At 38.6% G+C, this 24,459-nt stretch overlaps 1 protein-coding gene and 1 long non-coding RNA gene across 8 annotated transcripts in view; both read right to left on the reverse strand.

The window, feature by feature from the left end:
- LOC307002185 (uncharacterized protein) overlaps positions 1–24,459 on the reverse strand; it is a 445,540-nt gene that overhangs the window by 128,468 nt on the left and 292,613 nt on the right. For 4 of the 7 annotated variants that reach the window (XR_013798434.1, XM_079619516.1, XM_079619511.1 and 1 more), the window contains exons 1-2: positions 10,599–10,650; positions 4,983–5,115 (exon numbers count right to left, since the gene is read on the reverse strand). The exons of 1 other annotated variant lie outside the window; for it this stretch is intronic. Coding sequence is in view for 4 of the 6 variants with exons in the window: in XM_079619516.1 (XP_079475642.1) it covers positions 4,983–5,067 (85 nt within the window). In the remaining 2 variants the exon portion in view is untranslated. Of the gene's footprint in view, positions 1–4,982; positions 5,116–10,598; positions 10,651–24,459 lie in introns of those variants that run through there. 2 more of the 7 variants (XM_079619515.1, XM_079619514.1) reach the window with 1 other exon arrangement.
- LOC307001703 lies at positions 13,554–19,119 on the reverse strand. The gene is made up of 4 exons (XR_013798301.1): positions 18,921–19,119; positions 17,565–17,892; positions 17,152–17,252; positions 13,554–13,926 (listed from the first exon to the last, which is right to left on the reverse strand). It is a non-coding gene; the product is annotated as an uncharacterized lncRNA (long non-coding RNA).

Here is a 24,459-nt window from a genome sequence, read left to right on the forward strand (position 1 = left end):
AGAGCAGAGCAAGTGCTAATAGTCGAAATTTATGCAGAATTTGAAAGTTTAATTAAAACGTCAGGGAAAGCCTCAAAGTGTTCAAAAGCCAGGAGAGAGGGCAAAAAGTAGCAGACAAATTAAATGCTGCAACGACTGAGACAAATCAGACAATTATTTGTTATATTTAACAAATAATCTTTAAAACTCACTCTGGGATCTATGGTCCCATCCCCCCAACAAGGACAAGAGGGGTCTTGGTTACCATGACTACGATCAGATAAGTTGGTTTTATTGCGGTTAAAAATGTGGTCACGTGGAAAAAGATCCACAGCCCTTAAAACAGACTTTCCTGCATTCATTTATTGACAAACTTATCTGTAAATGAACATGCACCCCAGGACACTGTGTAAATGATTTACTGTCTTGTGTAGTGTCTTTTGATACTATTATGCCTTTGATACTATGTATTTTATGATAGAACCAAAGCTAAATGTAAATGTCTCCTATCTAATCACTCCTCATTTAATGACTCATCACCTTCTCATAGAATTCAGTGTTTTTTTATATATCTATCTGAGTATAAATTAACACAAACAGCAAGGCCTATGTCTAACCACACCTGAGACAGAGCCATAAATCCTCCTAACAGAGGAATTTCCCGCTAGGAAATTCCCCCCTTCTTATTGGTCGAGCCAACCCTGAGAGATGGGACCTTTCTCAGACTTTAAATGGGCCCTACACAAGCTCTTCCCTCTCTTAGCCTTCTCAGTACGTTCGCATAGCTGTCCTGCATGGCCAGACTAGGCCCCAGGGCAGCAGGCCTTGGCCCACAACCAGCCATGTGCTCATTCAGGAGAGAGAGGACTCTCTCAACCAGAACAGAATCAAAGGACAACATCAGGAGTGTGACACAATGTCTTCAATTTAATGCAGAAGAAGTCTATCACAACTCCAACCATCAACTCTTCTGACTTCCTCCGTTCTCCTATTTGCTCTGCGTGTCCTCTCTGCCCCAGGGTTGATGTTCATGTTCTTCTAACATAGAAGTTGCTCGCCATAGAAAAGCACCTCTTCAGCGGACCGAAACTCAAGCTGCTATCGTGACTGCACAAGCAACTCCGCTGTTGTGCGTGTTCCGGTGAGAAGACGAAAAAGGAGCTGAGCTCGTGACTTGAGGCGCAATCAAAACCAGTTATATATTTGCGCTTTTATATATTGTTCATCCAAAGCATCACTGAAATATTTAAATGTTTTTGTTTATTTAAATGTAAAGTTTAGTTCTGTATTATTATTATTCTTTTACGGTTATATGAAATGATGACATTACAAAGTCAAAACGCCCACCACACACCAGCTTATTGGTGAAGAGATTAAGGAGTATATGGGGATGATTAGGAGGCCATGATGGATAGAGGCCAAAGGGCAAATTTGTCCAGGATGTCAGGGTTAAACCCCTACTCTTTTTCAGAAGGACATCCTAAAATTTGTAATGACCACAGAGTGTCAGGACCTCGGTTTAACGTCTTATCCAAAAGACGGTGCTCTTTGACAGTATAGTGTCCCCATCACTATACAGAAGAAGCAATAGAACAGCAGGAGAGAGCATCAGTCTGTGAGTGTTTACTTGTCTCAGTAGATTTTAGCTTGGTTATTTGTTGCTAGGAAACTTTGTTTTTGTTTACTGTGTTTTACTCTGGCAAAACGCGAGGCCACGAGGCCTTTGTTTGTTTGTGTCGTGACTTTTGAGTTTCGCTTGGCTCAACACGAGGGCGTGGCTAGCTGTATTCAACAACGAGGTATTAGGCGGGTATAAATAGGTTAGTGCACCGCGGCAGCGGTCTGTGGTGTGAAGCCCTCATCGTGTGAAGACCGAAGAGTGTAAAGACCAACGACTCTACCTGTGCGACTACACCGAGCAAGGATACCGGCAAGGCACTTGAGTATTAATTTCTCGTCAGTTGTTTTATCTTCTTGTTGTTTCCTCTCTCTCTTCTACTCAACTTTCAACTGATCTTTCTGTTTGTGAGCTCTTACACCATGTGTTTTCTAATCCCTACTATTACTAACATGCGTAAATCCAATGTCATACGTCGGAGGCGGTACAATCCTAACAACCTGCGTACTCTTCCGATGTCTTCTAGTACTTTTTCTCTTTTCCTATTGGTCTCTGGAATTGTCAGTCCGCTGTAAACAAATCTGACTTCATTACATCTATTTCTAGTCATTCAGGTCTCAGCCTTCTGGCCCTGACTGAGACCTGGATCAGACCAGAGGACACTGCCACACCGGCTGCGCTCTCCGCTAACTTCATTTTCTCTCACACCCCTCGTCTGACTGGAAGGGGTGGAGGTACTGGTCTGCTCATCTCAAACGATTGGAAATTTAATCATTTACCACCTTTGTGTAACAACAGCTCATTTGAATCACATTCTATTACCATCACCAGTCTGAAAAACTGATTTCCACACTCTGCTTGCCTCATTCGACCTCAAACGAGTATCAACTGCGGCTACTCACAAATCAGGTAACAAATTGGACCTTATTTACACACGCTACTGCTCCACTGACCATACTCTAGTCACTCCACTGCACACCTCAGATCACTTCCTCCTCACTCTCAACCTCAACCTGCCCCAGAACACAACACGCACTCCTCCACAGGTCACCTTTCGGCGGAACCTACGCTCACTCTCACCCTCTCGTCTATCCTCTTTGGTCTCGTCCACACTTCCTCCACCAGACCAGCTCTCAGCACTAGATACTAACAGTGCAACTGATACTCTTTTCTCCACTTTAATATCCTGCTTGGACAACTTCTGCCCCCTTTCCTCCAGGCCAGCCCGCGCCACTCCCTCTGCCCCCTGGTTATCTGCTGTTCTCCGTGAACATCGTGCTAAACTCAGGGGTGCAGAGAGGAAGTGGCGCAAATCCAAAGATCATACTGACCTTGGTCTTTATCAATCCCTCCTCTCTTCCTTCTCTAACATATCTACTGCTAAAATTACTTACTATCACAACAAAATTAACAATTCTTCTGACTCTCGCATGCTCTTCAAAACCTTCTCCTGTCTTCTTAACCCTCCTCCTCCTTCATCAACCATAACAGCTGATGATTTTGCCACATTCTTCACAAATAAAACGACCACCATCAGCGGACAATTTACCAATCCACAAACTGACACACTTTTTACCAGCTAACACACACATTCTAACCTCCTTCTCCTTGCTTTCAGAGACGGAAGTCTCAAAACTCCACCTTTCCAATCGCCCTACTACCTGTCCACTTGATCCTATTCCCACTAACCTACTTCAAGCTATTTCTTCCTCTGTTATACCCACACTCACACACATCATGAACACCTCTCTTCACACTAGTACATTTCCCACAGCATTCAAGCAGGCTCGGGTAACCCCACTGCTTAAGAAACCCACTCTAAATCCAGCACATCTAGAAAATTACAGACCGGTATCCCTTCTTCCATTCGTCGCAAAAACACTTGAACGAGTTGTTTTCAACCAGATCTCCTCCTTTCTTATGCAGAACAACCTCTTAGACAACAATCAGTCTGGTTTCAAAAGCGGACACTCAACTGAGACTGCTCTGCTCTCAGTAATTGAAGCTCTGAGACTGGCAAGAGCAGCTTCCAAGTCCTCAGTTATCATCCTGCTAGATCTGTCTACTGCCTTTGACACAGTTAACCACCAGATCCTCCTGTCAATCCTAAAGATGAAGGGCATCTCGGGAACTGCACTCCTGTGGCTCAAGTCTTATCTCTCGGGTAGGTCCTTTAGGGTGTCGTGGAGGGGTGAGGTGTCTAAGACCCAACATCTAGCTACTGGTGTGCCTCAGGGCTCAGTGCTTGGACCACTTCTCTTCTCCATCTACATGACATCACTAAGATCTGTGATTCAGAAACATGGCTTTACCTATCACTGCTACGCTGATGACACACAACTCTACCTCTCATTCCAGTCTGATGATCCGACGGTAGCCGCTCGCATCTCAGCCTGCCTGACATACATTTCTGGCTGGATGAAGGATCACCACCTTCAACTAAACCTTGCGAAGACAGAGCTACTTGTAATCCCGGCTAACCCAGCACTTCATCACAACTTCACCATTCAGCTAGGCTCGTCATCCATAACTCCATCAAGATCAGCCAGGAACCTTGGAGTTGTAATTGATGACCAATTGAACTTCACAGACCACATTGCTAGCACTGCCCGGTCATTCGTTTGCCTACAGAACAACCACTGGCACTGCTCCCTTGTACCTTAACTCATTACTTCAGACTTATGTGCCATCCAGAAACTTACGCTCTGCAAGCGAGCGGCGTCTTGTGGTGCCATCTCAAAGAGGCACAAAATCTCTCTTTCGGACCTTCACCATGACTGTTCCCTGCTGGTGGAATGATCTGCCTAACTCAACCAGAGCTGCTGAGTCCGTAGCCATTTTTAAGAAACTGCTGAAGGCGTATCTTTTTCGGCAGCACTTGAGCCAGTAATACTAACACTTTCTCCTCTATTCTATCTTAAAAAAAAAAAAACTATGTTAGATTGAATTTCGAAGCATCATAGCACTTACATACTGTTGTCCTACTGTAGTTTAATTGCTTCTATTGTTCTCATTTGTAAGTTGCTTTGGATAAAAGCGTCTGCTAAATGAATAATACTAATAATAATGTTACTGGCATCACTGGCCCTGATGTACACACAGCGTTGTTAATGATTTTTAAGTCAGAGAAGATATGTAGGCAGTGTAAAAAAAATATTTGTTCCGTTACCTCCAAACCCCCATTTTAAGTCGCCGGATCTAAAGTTCATGCGGAAACACTTTATTTCTATTTGTCTGGTCATGTGATTTCAACAAACATGTCTGTCCACGAGGCGACCGGCTCCACGTCAAATAAAACCGCTTTAATTAGGAAACTCATATGACATTCTTCAAAAATCTAATTCATTTCTGTAGATCATTTGAATAAAGACCGAATTAAACTAACCTGTTTGTTCCTCAGTATCTTCATGTTTCACGCTGAACACTTCTTCAATCTTTATATCTTCACTCTCCTGTTTAATAAACGCCATCTTTATAATAGTGTCACGTGGATCTCAGATGTTTCTCCAGGAGTTTTCCTGTGTGTTTGGACAAAAGTCATGTTTAAGATCAGAAAAATTAACAGAAAGAAAAATAAATCTACAGTAAATCTGTGTGTGTCTCAATCAGCTCTAGTTCAGTAGTTCAGCGCACTGGTGAGGGAGTCAGTCAGACTGAGAGTTAATGGACTTACATCAACTGATTAGACACAAATCACTCAAAACAAGCAGTGCAAATCAATAAAAGAGCAAATTACAGACAATTCATATTTAATGATTTGATAAAAACATTTGCGATTTGTTCATGAAAGTTGTCATTATTTATCATAATATTTGTGTTTTCTTGTATTTTTACACTGTTGAGCAACGGGATTTGTGTGAATGGTCTGGCTGCAGACTTGCACTCTGAGGCTATGTTGGAAGCGATCTGAAGAGAAAACGCAAAAGTGGCGTTGCGTTATCACTTTTTATTCTGCGTTTAGACAAGCGTTATGAGGGGGAAATCTGCGTGCATATGGTGACTCAAAAAAAAAATTTGGTCAATGAAATTAATACTATATTTTAGTTTGATAATGTTTTGTTATTTTCCTGTACTGGTGCATGCATGTGATGTAAACGCGTACGCGACGAGAGCAGATCGGTGCCTTCCATAGACAGTTAGCAGACTTCAATGTCTAGCGACTTTTGCGTTTTTACCTTTTAGACGAGAACGCGGCGGTGGAGCGTTTTTGAGATTTCCACTCTGGAGGGTGGTTTCACTTTTTTAAGCCCCAAAAACGCCATCGCCGTCTAAACGAAAGGAACATCTGATAAAAAAAAATTACGTTTTCACCCGCGAGCGTTCTCAGACACGAGCGCCTCCTCTGCCTGTGACGTCACTTGCAATCGACGCAGTGTGTGGCTCGTGTCGGATTGAGAACAGATCCCAATGTCGTTCAAAAATCGTTTCTGTAAGTATATATGTAATGGATAATGTAGAGCGAGGCGGTTGATCACCGACAGGCTGATCGGGAGCCCAACGCAAAATGATCAGAAAATCGTTTCTGTAAGTATATATACATATAAATGTATGCTTTTTCAATAGCCTATATGATAATACGTTTTACCTTCATTTACACGACAATTAATCTCTGATATACAAATATATTCGGCCTAACAAGCCAACCACTTACGGTCTTAAATACATTTAAAGGAAACTATTTAATAGAGTGGTATATAAACTGTCTTTACATGGCTTGCACGTTGAAACCACTGGTAGTTTGCCGTCCCGTCCTGTTTTACGGTGAACACATTGTGTAATATTGTCATGCTTTACAGCCATGGAAAGGTTTTTGCACACTTTACTGAGGAGTGATCGACAACCAGTTTTCAGGCTACAGAACAGGAAGTTTGAGGAGACCTTTCAGGTGAAAGCATATAGTATAGACACTTAAAATGTCATATTACCTTGTGAATGTTTAATTAGCTAAAATGCTGTGGTGTTGGACTTACAGGCAGAGCCACAACATCGGGTTCAGGAATTATCATCACAGGTATATGTACTGTGTAGTTGGTACTCCAAAATAAAAAAAAGCTAATTATCTTTAAATAAAAAGTTATAAAGTTAACACAGACTTAAATGTAATATTAAATTATTTGAGATTAGAGAAGGCTAAGTTTCCAGACAGAACCGATGCTCTGGAACCCTTTTGCTTCATCTTTACCGAAATGAATGACAAGCAAATGTTTCTTGAACATGTAGTTGATGTCATGAATATTAAAGGTAAACTGTCGAACTGCCATAAAAGGAAAGTGCATAATGTGCCAGTGTGTGTGTTTTTATATGGAAGGGGTATAAAGTGGTTTCTTTATATTGTACTAGCCTAATTGTATATTGTCTATTTGTACGTTGTATTTGTCTATTTTGCATGTTGGTTAAATGTAAAATGACATTTACAATAAAAAGAAAAATATTGCATCATCTTAATGTTTTTTTTGTTTGTTTTTAAATTGAATAAATCTGATATTTCCTTTGTATTCTTGATAGTTATTAGCTTTGCTGTTATATTAAAACAGTATTTGCCTACTTGAATGCCAAATAAATAATATAAATCATAATATTTCGATGAACGCAAGCTGCTAGGAAGGCACATTAGTAATAATATTATTGATACTTGATATGGTAGACTACAATGATTATGTTTTAGATTATAGTTTTATCTTATTTATTTATTTTCACAAGGCATTTGATACCATAGCACATAACTTCTTATTTAAAGCAATTACATTTTTTTGGGTTCGGCAGTTATTTTCTAAAAGCTATCAAAGCCCTATACAATGGATGTGCCAGTTCTGTAAAATTAGCAAGGGGGACTTCTGGCCGATTTGAAATAGGAAAAGGGATCAGACAAGGGTCCAATCTCCCCATTTTTGTTTTTGTTAGCAACGCAAATAATGGCCCTTCACATTAAAAAAAGGACATTTTCAAGGAATTACAGCATTAGGAAAAACATGTCAGTTTGCAGACGACACTGCTTTATTTTGCTTTAAAGATAGGAATGAAATCATTAAAGCAGTGAAATGCATAAAATAATTTTCAGATGTATCAGGGCTAGGAATGAATATGAATAAATATGTTTCCTCTTAAAGAATGTAGTTTGGGGGATAATGGGAGAGAACACACAAATTAGCTTCGGTTATACAGGCGTATAATAATTAGGGTAAATGTGTAAGCTAGATTTATTTTTCACATCTTCACGGACACAACAATGATTTTCCTTGTGTGTTGTTTCCTTGTAATAATGTATGATTTGCAAAAATGAAAACTGCTGCGTCTGTTTAGATTAGAGAATCAAAGTGTATGCGCGTTATTCACACGCTACATAGTGGCCAAGCACGCGCCCTTAAAATAGCATATGACTAACGCGCGGCGCCACTGTCTTTAGACTGGGTTTCTCCTGGTCAGTGGCGGAGTTGTTTTCTGAAACTGGAAAATATCACCAGGGAACGTTTGCGCCGGAACACGCTCCTCTTTACACTGAACCGCCCCCTCGAGCGCAAGTTCATTCCCTAATTTACCGACGTGCGTCTGTGGAGGGAAGAGTCCGCTGTGCGCGGGTGCAGAATAGGAATGACACATGCGTCGGTGTACAAAGTCAATTGCGCTGGGTGTAAGATACGGCCCGTAGTGTCATTATCATTGGATATTCCCCCTAAAGTTACCAAACAATTGGATAAATGCTTTTAGATTTTATTTGGAAAAATAAGCCACATTATTTGAGAAAATACATTTTATGCAATCCCAAAGATCATGGTGAATTAGAGGTGTTGAGTTATGATGCTTTGAACTATCAAATTTATGATGCAGATAAACTCAGTGGTGAAGTCTGCTTTCTTTCATTTAAGACTCGTGGCAAAGGTGAAGCCGTTTTTAACAAAAAAAGACTTAGAGATGTTGATCCATGCTTTTGTGTTTTCAAGACTGGATTATTGTAATTCATTATACACTGGTGTCTCCCAAGCATCAGCCAGACTAATGTCAGGGACCCGTAAATATGATCATATCTCTCCTGTTCTGGCCTCCCTAGGCTGGCTGACCGAGTTGATTTTAAAATGCTAGTCTATGCCTATAAGTGCTTAAATGGACTAGCTCCATCTTATCTTTCTGAACTTCTTGAGGTCCATAAGCCCTCTAGATCTTTAAGATCTGCTGAGAATGGAATTGTGCTGTCTGTACCACGCACAAAATACAAGCAACGGGGTGATAGGGCCTTTGCTGTAGTTGCCCCCAAATTATGGAATACGCTACCACTTTATATTAGGTCTGCTCCGACGATAGGCTCTTTTAAAAGCCTTTTGAAATTTCACCTATTTCATATGTCTTCTTCCGGTGTAGAGGGATGAGCTCTTGTGCATATATGTTTTATTATGTGGATTTTAGTGTGATGTTGTTTGTCTATTATTGTGTATTCTTAGATTGAATTTTTTTATTTTCATATTTTAGAATTCTTTGTACAGCACTTTGGTACAACTTACTGTTGTTGGAATAGCGCTTTATAAATAAAGAAGAAGAAGAAGAACACTGTATCTAAAATAAATTGGCTTATTCAGTATTTAAAAAATAAAGACCGTATTTGGAATTCCTTTCCTAACTATCTATTTAAACAATTGGGCGACCTCTCATTTTTATTGAAGTGTAATTATTCAATTGAAAAAATATCGCTTAAGCTTGCAAAATGTCATAAACAAGCTCTGATGTCATGGACACTGGCCTATAAACATAACTTTTCACCTAGGAGATATTATATTTGGAACAATAAAGACATCCTTTACAAAAATAAATCTTTCTTTTTTGATTACTGGTTTGAAAACAATATTATATTAGTTAGTCAGCTTTTGAATAATGATGGAAGTGTAACATAACGAGAATTTTTTGAATACATTTAAAATACCAGTTAGACCTAAAGACTTTGCAGTTGTAATGGATAAAATTCCCAGGAAAGTATTGATCCTTCTAAGAAATGCATCACAGGAGGAAGATCTGAATTTTACAGATATCATGGGTAATATATTTCTTGGTAATACAGATATTTTACAAAATATAGTCTCAAATAACTACATCAGGAATATACGTAATAATATTGTTTACCCTCCAGCTCGCTTATTTGGGTCATCTGTGTTCATGTAAATTGGCGTAATGCTTGGCGAACAGTGGATAAATTCTACATTAAAACAAAGTAAAAGTCTCTTTTAAAATAATGCATAGAATATATCCAGTAAAACATGTGCTGGAACGTTTTAAATTAGATATTGATTACTCTTGTAATTTTTTTGTAAAGGTGAAAAGGACATTTTTTTCCATTGCATACATACAAAAATATTTTGGATTGATGTGGAGCGTTTAAATTAGAAAAAGATGTAATATTGATTTACAGCGGAGTGGATTTGACATAATGATACACTTCAATGATCATGGGATTGAGAAAGATAAGGCATACTTCATACAATTGTTAATATTAATGGGGAAGTTTCACATTCATAAAATGAAATAGTCTGACTCCAAACCTAACTTTTCATGCTTTAAAAATTATTTGATTTTAAGGCATTGCATTACTTTGTTTTTACTTTGAATGATTATGTCTCTTTGTATTGTTCTGGTTCATGGGATTAATAAAATGAAATAAAAAGAGAGTGCAAGTCTGCAGCCAGACGCTATTGGGTTTCGTCAGCGCGCGGTGATTCAAGCGCTTTGAATCAGTGAGTCATTTAACGCATTAGATTAAATTGACTCGGAGTTTCGAAAAGCTCCGTTTCTCCATCACCACTTTCCAAAACCCGAACTCGTGTTTACGATAAACTGATACACGATATAGTGCGCGAAATGAGACGCACCTTTTCTGTTACTCAAATGTGAATACGCTTTACTCACACATAAAACGCAATAATATTACATTAAGCTTATTACAAAGATATGTTCAATAATACATGGTCACATGCCTCTACATGTATCGATTTAAACTCTTTAAATGTGTAAAACCACAAACCTTTCTTCAGTCTAATCACAACAGTTGCAGGAGCACGGCGCAGCTTTATGATGTCATATCGCCAGACCAAAATAAAAGTCCTGTTCAAAATCCAGAGTCCATAGAAATGTATATAATAGATGTCATGGATGAATTCTTTGTGAAATATATATTTTAATACATGTTGTACAATTATGTGATGAAAAAGATTAAGAACTACTAATAATTGTTAAAAAGACTGTATTTGTTCTTAAAGCACTGTTCATATGTCAGCAGCATTGAAATGCATTCCCAAACAATCATTAAAACTGACATTTAACTAAAAGAGACAGGGTTGTGTAATTTTATTTTATATATTTAAAAATATATAGAATATTTTTTTATATTTATTTTATACATTCTCTTTACTGTTTGTAGGCCTACATGTATAATACAATAAAACAACAAACCAGTCTCTGTTTGTTAAATGTCAGTTTTAATGATCAATATGTTTTATATTTTTTAAATTAAAACAAAAAGAAGCAGGGTTGTGTTTTATATTTCGTGTTATAAATATATGCAGTGAAGATAATCAATGTACGTTTTGCCTGAACCACATTTATGTGGCCATTAATATTTTTTAGATTTTTTTTAATGAAAAGAGGCAGAGTGGTGTTTTATAACATATTTAGTTGTTGTTTAAAATATACATAAATAGATAATAACCGGAGTAACCGTGCTGAGTGACACGATCAAGAACGCCATTTGCAGAACAACCGGACTTGCGTCCTCTATTCCTCAGGAGTTCGTTTTCTAAAACTACCAAGGACGCAAGTCCGAAGTTTGCGTAGCCTACCTGGGGCCTGTACCATGAAGCCGGTTTAGGTGGCTAGCCAGCTATGTTTCAGCTTAGTTTCCGCCAACCCTGTGTTTTAGGTACTATGAAAGCAGCTCGGCTTTAATCGGTGTTCGTTGCCATGGTATCTTACGCTGCACGGCTAGCCTGCTCCGGGGCAGGTTAAGTTCTGCATTCGAGATCTCAGACTGAAGTTTGACCAATCAGCTGTGAGCAAAGAAACATATAGGTGATGAAACTAATTCCCAGTGTCTGCAATGGCTTTACATTTTCTTCCAAATCCTGTGGACATCTCAGCGCAAATTGTTAGACGAGCACATCGTAGAGAAAGAGATTTTAGCCGGACAAAATCCCCTTGCCTTTCCTGATAGTTTGTATGAAAGATACTGATTTTCTGCGGAAGGAATATTTTATCTTTGCGAACTTCTTGAGCCGCACATAAATAATTTAACACGTCGAATTCATTACTGTACCGCAAATGGTATTGTGTTGCGTTTTTTTGCAAGTGGCACAGATCGGTGATGCACAGCATCTAGGGGTTTGTCGAACTATTCGCAAGGTGGTCCTCGCTCTGCAGGAGTAATAGTTTCATTAATAATGTTCCCCGGACATATATCGACCATGTCCATAAAAGAGGGCTTTTATAAAATTGCCGCTAAGATAGCCTATAATGATAGGGTGACATCACAAGAACAATTTTTTTTTCTTTCAAAAAGCAAATTTCACAAATGTACTACAGTACATGTTAAGAATTATTTAAAATATTATTTTTTTTTATTCGGTATGATATGATTCCCTAGAGTCATTGGAAAAATAGACTGCACACATGTTGCTATCTCCACTTCTCTAGGAGAACATGAGGCAGATTATGTTAATAGAAAGTCCTTTCACACCCTTATGTTCAGGTAGAGCTGATGTGAACATGTGAAATTAATATTTTCTGTGAGATGAATCTTTAAATTAATAGTAACATTAACAGATATAACAATAATCTTCTTTCTGTGAGTCTGTGTTGTGTCAGCACTTTGAGAAAAGCAAGTTAAATTTGGTACAGTATAAACACTGTTAATTTGCAACCTACAAAATAACCATCATGATGACAACCATCATGCCCAGCCAACATTTGTATGTGGGGCCCATATGGGTATGAAATGGGCTGAAAAAATGGGCCACATGTAGGATTGTCCGCGGGTTACATTATGGCCCCATGTTAATTGCCCAGATGAATTTCATGTAGGATTGCACTTGGTACTAGGTGGGACCCAAGTGGGCAACATGCACAAGACCCATCTCGGTCCCAGCTTAACCCAACGGACATTTGTATGTGGGGCCCATGTGGGTTTGATATGGGCAGAAAAATGGGCTCTATATGGGATTGTCCGCGGGTTACATTATGGCCCCATGTTAATTGCCCAGATGAATTTCATGTAGGATTGCACTCGGTACTAGGTGGGACCCAAGTGGGCAACATGCACAAGACCCATCTCGGTCCCAGCTTAACCCCACAACATTTGTATGTGGGGCCCATGTGGGTTTGAAATGGGCTGAAAAATGGGCTCTATATGGGATTGTCCGCGGGTTACATTATGGCCCCATGTTAATTGCCCAGATGAATTTCATGTAGGATTGCACTCGGTACTAGGTGGGACCCAAGTGGGCAACATGCACAAGACCCATCTCGGTCCCAGCTTAACCCCACGACATTTGTATGTGGGGCCAATGTGGGTTTGAAATGGGCTGAAAAATGGGCTCTATATGGGATTGTCCGCGGGTTACATTATGGCCCCATGTTAATTGCCCACATGGATTGCATGTAGGATGGCAATTATAAACAGGTGGGCCCCAACTGGGCTACATGCACAAGACCCATCTTGGTCCCAGCTTTAGTTTTTTTGTGGGTACTACATGGGCTGAAATATGGGCTGTAAGTGGGTTTGTCCACGGGTTCCATGTTGGCCCCAGCAACTTACTCATTTAGGTTTTATGCAGGATTTCACAGGGCTTTAGGTGGGGCCCAACTAGGAATCATAGGCATGTGGCCCAACTAGGGATCATCTGGGTTCCATCTACTGTAAATGAGTAGCAACACCACACAAACAAGTTTTAAAACATTAGAGCACACAGTGAGATTGAAATCTTTTCAAATTTAAACTTTATTAAAATTACCCATCATATTATGCTATATTCTGAAATTCCAGAGACAATATTTAAAGAAGCAGATTTTTGTCAGATTAAAGAGTATCTCTTTAAAGTTATATACCTAATTGTTAAAATACATATTTTTAACCTGTATTTGACCCAGTCTTTACTGAAAGCTTTGAACATTTGAACAGGAAATAAATTGGGGACAGTTAGAAGAAGCAGCAACTATACATTTATCAGTACAGCTTATACTGCAGACAGTCATTTGCGCATTCTAGACACTGTCCTCCTCCATCTCTTGTCCCAAACTATTTTGAGAGTTCCCTCTCAGTTTCTTGTCAGTTGATCTGTGTGCAGTCTTCTTAAGAGCCTCTGCAAAACAAATTTGATTATGATTTTAGAGAAATCATGTTACTTACACATGTCACAACTATTCTTACATTTCCAGGATGGCTCGACTTAAGTGTCAGTTTTAATAACTTTAAGTTAGAATTAAGTTAAAATGAGAATCCCGATTATTTTAGCGTTTCAGACAGAGATCACGATTCTGAACAGACAACTTAACAACATAACATGTCAGTTACTAGAGGTTCTGACAAAATGTTAATTTCTACAGTCGATTTAAAATGTTTTATCTAAATGAAAAAAAAAGTTTGAATGAATGATTTAATGACTAAAATACTTGTTTCATTACTGGATGAATCAGCGTTTTTGAACAAATCTCTAGAATGAATGATTAAAAATGATATAGAACAGGAGAGAGGCCGCACTATGCAAATAGTTTTATTTGCACAAACGCGTTTCGGCACGTGCCTTCTTCAGTGTGCCGCCTTCAGCCTTCTTTAGCACACTGAAGAAGGCACGCGCCGAAACGCGTTTGTGCAAATAAAACTATTTATGCATAGTGCAGCCTCTCTCCTGTTCTATATATTCTAAGTATTTAGGCCAGCACTCTTAAAGTTTATTCATTGAGTGAAGCCTGCTCCTATTCCCATTTATTTAATGATTAAAAAATGACAAATACATTTGTTTACCAGTCTCGTCAGTCACCACCTGTTTGTTAACAATGTGAAATCTTTAGGGCTGTTTTCGACTAAGGATTTTCATAGTCGAATCTGATTCGTTAGATTTTGCCATAGTCGACTGATAGTCGAACCTTTTTTTTTTTTTTTTTTAGATAGCAGCTAGATTTTTTCCATTTCAAACAAAAGAGCTAAAAAACACATATCACACATATATCATAACATTTCATAAACATGAGGAGCAATATGAGAGAGAAATTTGGTGATCGTTGTTCAGGTAGGCTACATTAAACCACGTAAAGCTTTTTAACGCACATGAGAACCGCGTGGAGTCAACTCACAGCCGCTCCGCAGCCCTGCTGAAAATGTGAAGCAGAAACGCTTAATATCAGATAACGTCTATAATAATTGGACTCCGGGTTCGATTTTTTTTTTACCATTTTCAGTGGTTATGAGGAGCAATATGAGAGGGAAATTTGGTAATCGTTGTTTAGGTACATTAAACCACGTAAAGCTTTTTAACGCACATGAGAACCGTGTGGAGTCAACCCACAGCCGCTCCGCAGCCCTGCTGAAAATGTGAAGCAGATTTTTGAATACATTTTTATTTATTTACATTAGTAAGCTACAGGACATCGTCTTTCAAAACATGACCTGCGCGAAAGCGAAAAAATAAATAAAATTGTACCCAGCCCTTCTGAAAATGCGAATGCGTCTCTGTCCCCAGCACATTTCAAACCAAACTGACGCCCATGTATTCGACTATGAGGTTCATAGTCGAATCAGACCTCTCCGAATCGAATCGTCGAATCCTCGACTATTAGAAGTCAGCCCTAGAAATCTTTATCTTTAAGTGTCTTGCAAAAGTTGATTTACTTTTTTATTTATTTTGATTGTAACTGTAGACAGTGTTTATATCTGATTATGAACTATAAACTTTTATCTCAGTACTTCTGTGATCATTTGAATTACGAGCTGATGTTGTTGTAATATTATATAAGAATATAATAAATTACTTTTGTGTCAATCTAAAATTATCTTCCCACTCAATCTTCCCTGAAGTGGTGCAGGACAACGTTGTCCAACAAGTGCTTGTTTCGGACTCTCATCTGCAGATGCCTTGTTTTGGGCATCTAGACATCATTTTTAAAACTGCTTGATTAATATAAGCAGCACGGCAAAGCTTTGTGTGCTCCTTGTCTCCTAATAAGGACCTGAAATAGGTAAATATAAGTCTGCTTTTTAAAACAATGGAGGATGGTTAGTTTGTGACAACAACATGAAACTGCATACCGGTATTCGTGCAGTGCGTGCACATCAAAAGATTAAATCAGATTTGATGCTTGTGACTTATAAATGCACATCAACCCGATGACTTAGCATTCATGTAAAAGCAATGTTCAGATTCATCAATCAGAATGATTTCATTCTGACCGAAACAAAAAACGTCTATGTAAATGTGGCTACTGACAGCATCAACGCAGATATAAATGTTCACTGTGATCTTACTTGACAAAGGTTTAAGACAAATCGTTGTCATTTAGGAAAATATTACGTAGTATTTGAATTGAGATCAAAATCATTCAACAATTGCAGCTCTAATCTCTGATAATATATGTGGCTCTGTATATTTCTGATAAGTAGACAAACATTACACTTAGCCTAATTCAGAATCCTAACTACACATAGTATTAAAGCAGTAGTTCACTCTAAAATTAAAATTAGCCCACGATTTACTCACCCTCAAGCCATCCTAGGTGTATATGACTTTCTTCTTTCAGACAAATACGATCGGAGTTATATTAATAAACACCCTGACACTTCCGAGCTTCATAATGGCAGTGGATTGCAACAATCAGATTGAATCACAAAAAAGTGCTTCTATGCATTATATAAGAACTCCACGCGGCTCCGGGGGGTTAATAAAGGCCTTCTGAAGCAAAGCCATGTGTTTGTGTAAGAAAAATATTCAAATTTAAAACTTTATAAAGCAAAATAACTAGCTTCCGGCCAAACGAACATACGGATTGCACTTAAAGGGTAAAGCGCAACTTATGCGAGTAATGCGACGCACTGCTGATATTTACGCTACGCCATTATGCACTACGCTACTTCTGACGTCACAAGTTGCGTAAGTTGTGCTTTATACGCAAATAGACTGCGTATGGCCATAAGCTAGTTATTTTACTTTATAAAGTTTTAAATATGGATATGTTTCTTACACAAACTCATGATTTTGCTTTAGAGGGCCTTTATTAACCCCCCAGAGCCGCGTGGAGTTTGTTTATGATGGATAGCTGCACTTTTTTGAGCTTCAAACTGATGTTTGCAATCCACTGCCATTATGAAGCTTGGAAGCGTCAGGGTGTTTATTAATATAACTCAGATTGTATTTGTCTGAAAGAAGAAAGTCATATACACTTAGGATGGCTTGAGGGTGAGTAAATCATGGGGTAATTTTCATTTTAAAGTGAACTACTCTAAGTAAAGTATGTAAAATCTAATTTTGTAAATTTTATTAAATTAAGTAAAATCAAAGCACCTCACACATAACAAAAGGTTAATGAATCCATACCAGAAGTGACAGTGCAGTGTAGTAACAATCCTCCACCAAATTGCCAGTACTCATCTGGATCCTTGCTCAGTCTTGGGTGGGGTGTAGTGGGCTGATAAGTCCTTTAAAAAGAAAGATTTTCATTACCATTCCTTTAAACAATATTAAACAAAACGTATTTAAATTGTACCAACATTTGCCATTATAAAACATTCAGACAACATGAACAAATAGCTCCCTGGGTGCCGCAGCAAAAACGGCTGCCCACTTCTCCGGGTGTGTGTGTTTGTGTGTGCACTTGAATGGGTGAAATGAAGAGCACAAATTCCGAGTATGGGGACACCATACTTGGCTACATGTCACGTCACATCACACAATTGTAGCTTAAAAAAAGCAAATTGGTACACCAAAATCAAACAATCTAATAATTTTACCTGTAGCCAAATTTATCCTGTTATGACACGTCTGAGGGTCTTTCCCTTGATGTTCTTCAGTGAACTAAATAAAGGACTGATGATGGTGACATGTTCTCCTTTCTTTGTCACTTTAGAGGAAGAAAGACAAAAGGATAAAAAGTTACTCAGATTTGTCACTGGTAGAGGAAATGACTTTTGACGATGATACTAATACTTTTACTATATAATATATTAATCCCAAATGTAAGGTTTAGAAGCAATGGTTAAAATTGACTGAAGTTGATCATCGTGGTGGAGTTGTCCCTCTGTTGGGTGCCTGTTCTCCCCAAAAAATCTTCTTCCAGTGCTTGAATAGAAGTAAACAAATCTCTTATCATTAGCAGTTACCAGTTTTTGAAGAGGTGATGTAAAAATACTCCGAAACGGCTATCTAGAAAAAGAGATTTAGACCAATAATATTTCTCAAATCTTCAGTAGATTCTAGTGTTTCAGAGTGTAAATGACTGTTTTATCAGTCACTTTACTTATTTGGATGCTCCTTCCCTAGTAAATAATAAATAAATAAAAAACCTATACAAAAACATAGGCCTACTTATTATCCTTCAAATCCATTAACATATTTATTGACACAATCACCTAAGACTTATATTTAATATATAATAAAACTATATTTGGAGCATTTCTATAGTGCACAATGTAACTTTTTTTATATTACAACAATTTGGAAAAAAAACAAAAATTGAATTTTATATATATATATATATATATATATATATATATATATATATATATATATATACATCACTATTAATAAAGTGTACCTAACGTTTGCAATAGTTCCACAATCAAATACACTTAACCTCAGCACTTCCAGATAACTAAAGTGCATTAAGTACATAATGTGTTGTTCTTGTATATCATTTAGGATACCAAAGTACAATTGCAGGGTAAATATTAAGTACATAAATATGTTCTTCACTAGGGTTTTCTTGTGTTTGAGTTTTAAACTAGCTGACAACATTGACATCAGAGGCTTACAATATTAAACACATGCTAATCGCGATTGATGAAGCACACCTTCACAGTCAATGGTACACACAGCTGCAGGTTGTACGTTACGTCCGTTATCCGTTTATTAAACTCTCGTGTGTAACTTACACAGAACATCTGGGAAGTTAATGAACTCCATTAACACAAGATTTGTTTATCTGCATTATTCTACCATTAACTATAGCACTCTCACCTTATTTTAATGGAATACCTAAACATGACATATTTATTAATAGATCTGTTTTTCTAAAATTATAGTGGATATATAGGACATGAACACGAAACATAACTTTACGTAACAGAGACTGAAAAATGTTCTCTTACCTGATATCGCCAATATGTTTGCAGGACCTCATCCAGTCCGACCTTCCTCTGTGTTCACATATCAGCTTCTGTTCTCCTCCGTTTACATGTCACAACGCAAATTAGTTCAAAATAAGAATTTAACTGCCATAAGTAAAGACTGAGTAATCTTGCCGAGCAGTAGCACTAGCAGCACACACACACACGCAGTCATCAACTCAAACTGACGTATTTTCAAACATGACCAGTAAAAAGGCGCGCACAGTTGTCATTGGCCAGTTACGTAGATGACAGTCAGATTAACCAATCATGATCAAAGTATGTGAAACAAACAACCAATAGCGATTGTTTCAGCCTGGTAATGGAAAAGATTACTTTTCATCTATTCTTTCTTTTTTTAAAGAAATGTGTGTGTTTAGTTTTATTTGTAGACTATATTATTTGATTAGTTGGTCAAATAGTGTTTTTATGACAGTGTGTGAATAAAAATGCAATCCTGCATGGTAGCTATAAGCTTTAGGCACACACACACAAAATTGTAAATCCAAACAAAATCACACAAAGCAAAACATTTTCTGCTGCACTTCTCTCTTGAGATTGAAATATCCATTATTATTTTTATTATTGTTAATAATAAAATTATTATATTTTAACATAAATTTAGCTTTTTGAAGTGGTGTTTTGATCAAAATATACAATGCTAAAATAATAATTAGAAATAATAATAATAATTCAAAGGTTAAGTATTTCTTGAAGACATGACATTGATTCACATACAGATTTTGAAAAAGAAAAACTTTTTCACCTATATTTCAACTTTGAGGGTCAGTCATGTCGTGCCAACTACGACTGAAAATAAAAGTCTGAACTGTTGGCCTCAAAAGAAAACTGAACACAAACCACAATATGCTAAATTAATGAAACTGCACTTTATTCTGTACTCCTGTATATGCTGCAAATATGATTTCTGAATTTATATTTTCCCTTCGAACCATGAATTTCCATTCTATCTTTCTTTGCTTGGACTATTTCATCATCTGAACTGATGTTCCCCTTTCAATAATCAAAACCCTAACCCTAAGCCCAATATTAAAACATCTCTAGAATTATATTGTCACTAACCGACTGACCAGAAAACACTGAGTAGCCTATCTCCATTGAATGAGGGCACATGGCTGGTGCTAGGGGTTTGATTTCTTTTACCCATCTCTAAGACATTATTTTGATAGATAATTATAGCTTCTGTAACCCGTTCTTCATATTGTACAGTGACCATTTTCTGGATATTTTGAACCATTTGTATACATTTTAAAATAACTATGGAGATAAGCATTTTGCAGTAACTCACAAAATCAGACCACTAAAAGTTGACACTTTGAATTTAATGTCAATGATTAGGGTTGGAACTAATGTCTGCTGAACACCAACAATCCAGGACTGGATTTGAAGAGCCATGGCCAATAGTACTGTACCCACAATTGCCAAAAGTGTTGGGACACCCCTCTAAATAATTGAATTCGGGTATTTCAATCACTTCCATGGCCACAGCTGAGCTGTATACACACACGCTTCTACATCTACACAGATTTGTGAAAGAATAGGTCGCTTTCAGGAGCTCAGTGAATTCAAGCATGGTACCGTGATAGGTTTCCACCCGTGTAAGTCCATTTGTGAAATTTCCTCACTACCAAATATTCCACAGTCAACTGTTAGTGGCATTATAACAAAGATTATAAATTATAAATATACTGTATATAATTGTTTTAATGATTGTACAGATATGTTATTTACAAGTATATAGATTATGATGTAATTTACAGATTCACAATTTATTTTTATTACATAATTCATTATTTCAAAATTATACTCGTATTTCCCCATTCATAACCCATATAGAGATTACCTATGTCGGTACTACCATGGGCCCATGTAGGCAGCCTATATGCGATTGATTGTGTTTGCCCATGTCTGACTCATATAGTTTATCAAAGTGGGCCCCATATGTTTTTCCCATTCATAACCCATATAGTGATTACCTATGTGGGTACTACCTTGGGCTCAGGTTGTCAGCCTATATGGGATTGATTGTGTTTGCCCATGTCTGACCCATGTGGTTTGGTCAAGCGGGCCCCATATGTTTTTCCCATTCATAACCCATATAGAGATTACCTATGCGGATACTACCTTGGGCTCAGGTTGTCAGCCTATATGGGATTGATTGTGTTTGCCCATGTCTGACCCATGTGGTTTGGTCAAGCGGGCCCCATATGTTTTTCCCATTCATAACCCATATAGAGATTACCTATGCGGGTACTACCTTGGGCTCAGGTTGGCAGCCTATATGGGACTGATTGTGTTTGCCCATGTCTGACCCATGTGGTTTGGCCAAGCGGGCCCCATATGTTTTTCCCATTCATAACCCATTTAGTGATTACCTATGTGGGTACTACCTTGGGCTCAGGTTGTCAGCCTATATGGGATTGATTGTGTTTGCCCATGTCTGACCCATGTGGTTTGGCCAAGCGGGCCCCATATGTTTTTCCCATTCATAACCCATTTAGTGATTACCTATGTGGGTACTACCTTGGGCTCAGGTTGTCAGCCTATATGGGATTGATTGTGTTTGCCCATGTCTGACCCATATGGTTTGGCCAAGCGGGCCCCATATGTTTTTCCCATTCATAACCCATATAGAGATTGCCTATGCGGGTACTACCTTGGGCTCAGGTTGTCAGCCTATATGGGATTGATTGTGTTTGCCCATGTCTGACCCATATGGTTTGGTCAAGCGGGCCCCATATGTTTTTCCCATTCATAACCCATATAGAGATTACCTATGCGGGTACTACCTTGGGCTCAGGTTGGCAGCCTATATGGGATTGATTGTGTTTGCCCATGTCTGACCCATGTGGTTTGGTCAAGCGGGCCCCATATGTTTTTCCCATTCATAACCCATATAGAGATTACCTATGCGGGTACTACCTTGGGCTCAGGTTGGCAGCCTATATGGGACTGATTGTGTTTGCCCATGTCTGACCCATGTGGTTTGGCCAAGCGGGCCCCATATGTTTTTCCCATTCATAACCCATTTAGTGATTACCTATGTGGGTACTACCATGGGCTCAGGTTGGCAGCCTATATGGGACTGATTGTGTTTGCCCATGTCTGACCCATATGGTTTGGCCAAGTGGGCCCCATATATTTTCCCCATTCATAACCCATATAGAGATTGCCGATGTGGGTACTACCATGGGCTCAGGTTGGCAGCCTATATGGGACTGATTGTGTTTGCCCATGTCTTACCCATATGGTTTGGCCAAGCGGGCCCCATATGTTTTTCCCATTCATAACCCATATAGAGATTACCTATGTGGGTACTACCTTGGGCTCAGGTTGGCAGCCTATATGGGACTGATTGTGTTTGCCCATGTCTGACCCATATGGTTTGGCCAAGCGGGCCTCATATGTTTTTCCCATTCATAACCCATATAGAGATTGCCTATGTGGGTACTACCTTGGGCTCATGTTGGCAGCCTATATGGGACTGGTTGTGTTTGCCCATGTCTGACCCATGTGGTTTGGTCAAGCTGGCCCCATATGTTTTTCCCATTCATAACCCATACAGAGATTACCTATGTGGGTACTACCTTTGGCCCATGTGGGCAGCCTATATGGGATTGATTGTGTTTGCCAATGTCTGACCTATTTGATAAACCCAAATGGGCCCCATTTGTGTTACCCATATTCAGCCCATGCACTCAGTTCCCATTAGTGACCCAACTAGGACCCATATAGGGAGCCCACCTGTTTTTGCCCATGTGGGACCTACTTAGATGACCCAAGTGGGCCCCAGATAAGATGCCCATTTTGGGACCATGCCCACTTGGTACCCAAGTAGCCCAAGCATAAACCATGTGGGGCCAACATATACGTGTTGGCTGGGATGATAACCATCAGAGCAAGATAAAGTTGCATTAATAAATATTCATGCTAAAGCAGTGGTGTAGTCTAGTTTTTTGTAGTGAGTATACTGAGTATACTGTGACCCCCCCCCCCCCCCCCGAACCCGTCTCATTACCCCATAAGCACCACCACGCTCACTAATGCATAAAGTATGCAACGACATGTAATTGAGAGCATTATTATCAACATGTCAATTTATTATAAGCAACACAAGACTTTAACAGCCAATGACATTTACAGCTGAGGAGACTGGACTGATTTTCTACATTTAGCCTTAGATGTTATATGAATATGGTCCCTGAAGCACAGGTTTTATCAGCTGACAATAAAAAAAATTAAAATAAAACATTATAGGCACAAATACAAATTTACTTTTAGAAATGGTGCTTTTGAAAGAAAATTGTGTTATTGTTTTGGCAAGTTTACTGTTTAAATTAAAACATGTATGAAAACTTGTGTGATTCCTTTTTAAAATAAGTTTTAATAGATTTCATTATTATTATTATTTTACAGTACATTTTACTGTGCAATTTCTTTCATAATTTCTTTGAGTTTATACCGAACTTTTATTTTGACAGGTTGTCGTAAAGACATTACAGTTTCTGTGTGTGTATGATACGAATGAATGGCGATAGTTTTATAAAAATGAAATGGTGAAATTCTCATGAAGTGACTCTCATAGCAGCTCTGTGATGAAGTTCATGTGTCATGTGTAGCTACATCATGTCCTCATAGGCTACAGTGAAGCGCTGACACAAGCACGCGCTTGCTTCAGTGTGTGTGTGTGTAGTAGAGCACACATTGAGCGCTCATTCCCAGAGACGCGTCGAACAACTGCAGTCTCTTTGAGTTTTTAATATTCACGCGATTTGATCTGTGTCCATTGCAAACACAGACGTGGTGAATTTATGAATGAAAGTGTGAAAGTTCTGTCACAAAACGAAGTTGTTACATATCCTCACGCTTTTTTTAGTGGGTATACGGAAATACTTGGCATTTCCTAGTGGGTATACGGCGTATACCTGCGTATCACGTAGACTACACCACTGTGCTAAAGTGTTACTTGGTTAAATAAGTTCACATACTGAGATCAGTTTAATCCAGCTGTTTGTTCTCCAATTTATTTATTTTTTAAATGTGGAGCCTCTTCAGCTCACAGTCTTTAGTGCAGTCTAGCTCTAGGCTCCTTGCAGTCTAGCTGAGATGTGTAAGGGCCAGTCCCTGTTTTATGCCACACATTCAAATGTTTGCCTTAATAAAAAGCCCAGTGCATTCACCTCAGCAACTGTCCCAGAACACAGACAGAGTGCCTTCATCATTTCCTCCACCCTAATAAATAAAAGTAGGGCAATATAAAGCATAACTGTTATAAAGCAGGTTATGTTTCTGGTGTTCTGTCTGCTGCATTCTGACCTCTGTGTGCGATACTGTGTGTGTGTGTGCTGGCTTCAACAGGGACACTGCATTTCCCTCGACTGCAGAACATACAGTCAGCCATATCTAAAACTTAAAATAGTAATGTATCGCACACGTACCCAGTGTTACTTGCTTAGAGGAGCCAGCACAGGGTCAGATTGTACAGCACCTGTAATCCCAT

The sequence above is a fragment of the Phoxinus phoxinus genome (genome assembly GCF_949152265.1).
Source record: "Phoxinus phoxinus genome assembly, chromosome: 7".
In the NCBI taxonomy this organism is placed as follows: domain Eukaryota; kingdom Metazoa; phylum Chordata; class Actinopteri; order Cypriniformes; family Leuciscidae; genus Phoxinus; species Phoxinus phoxinus.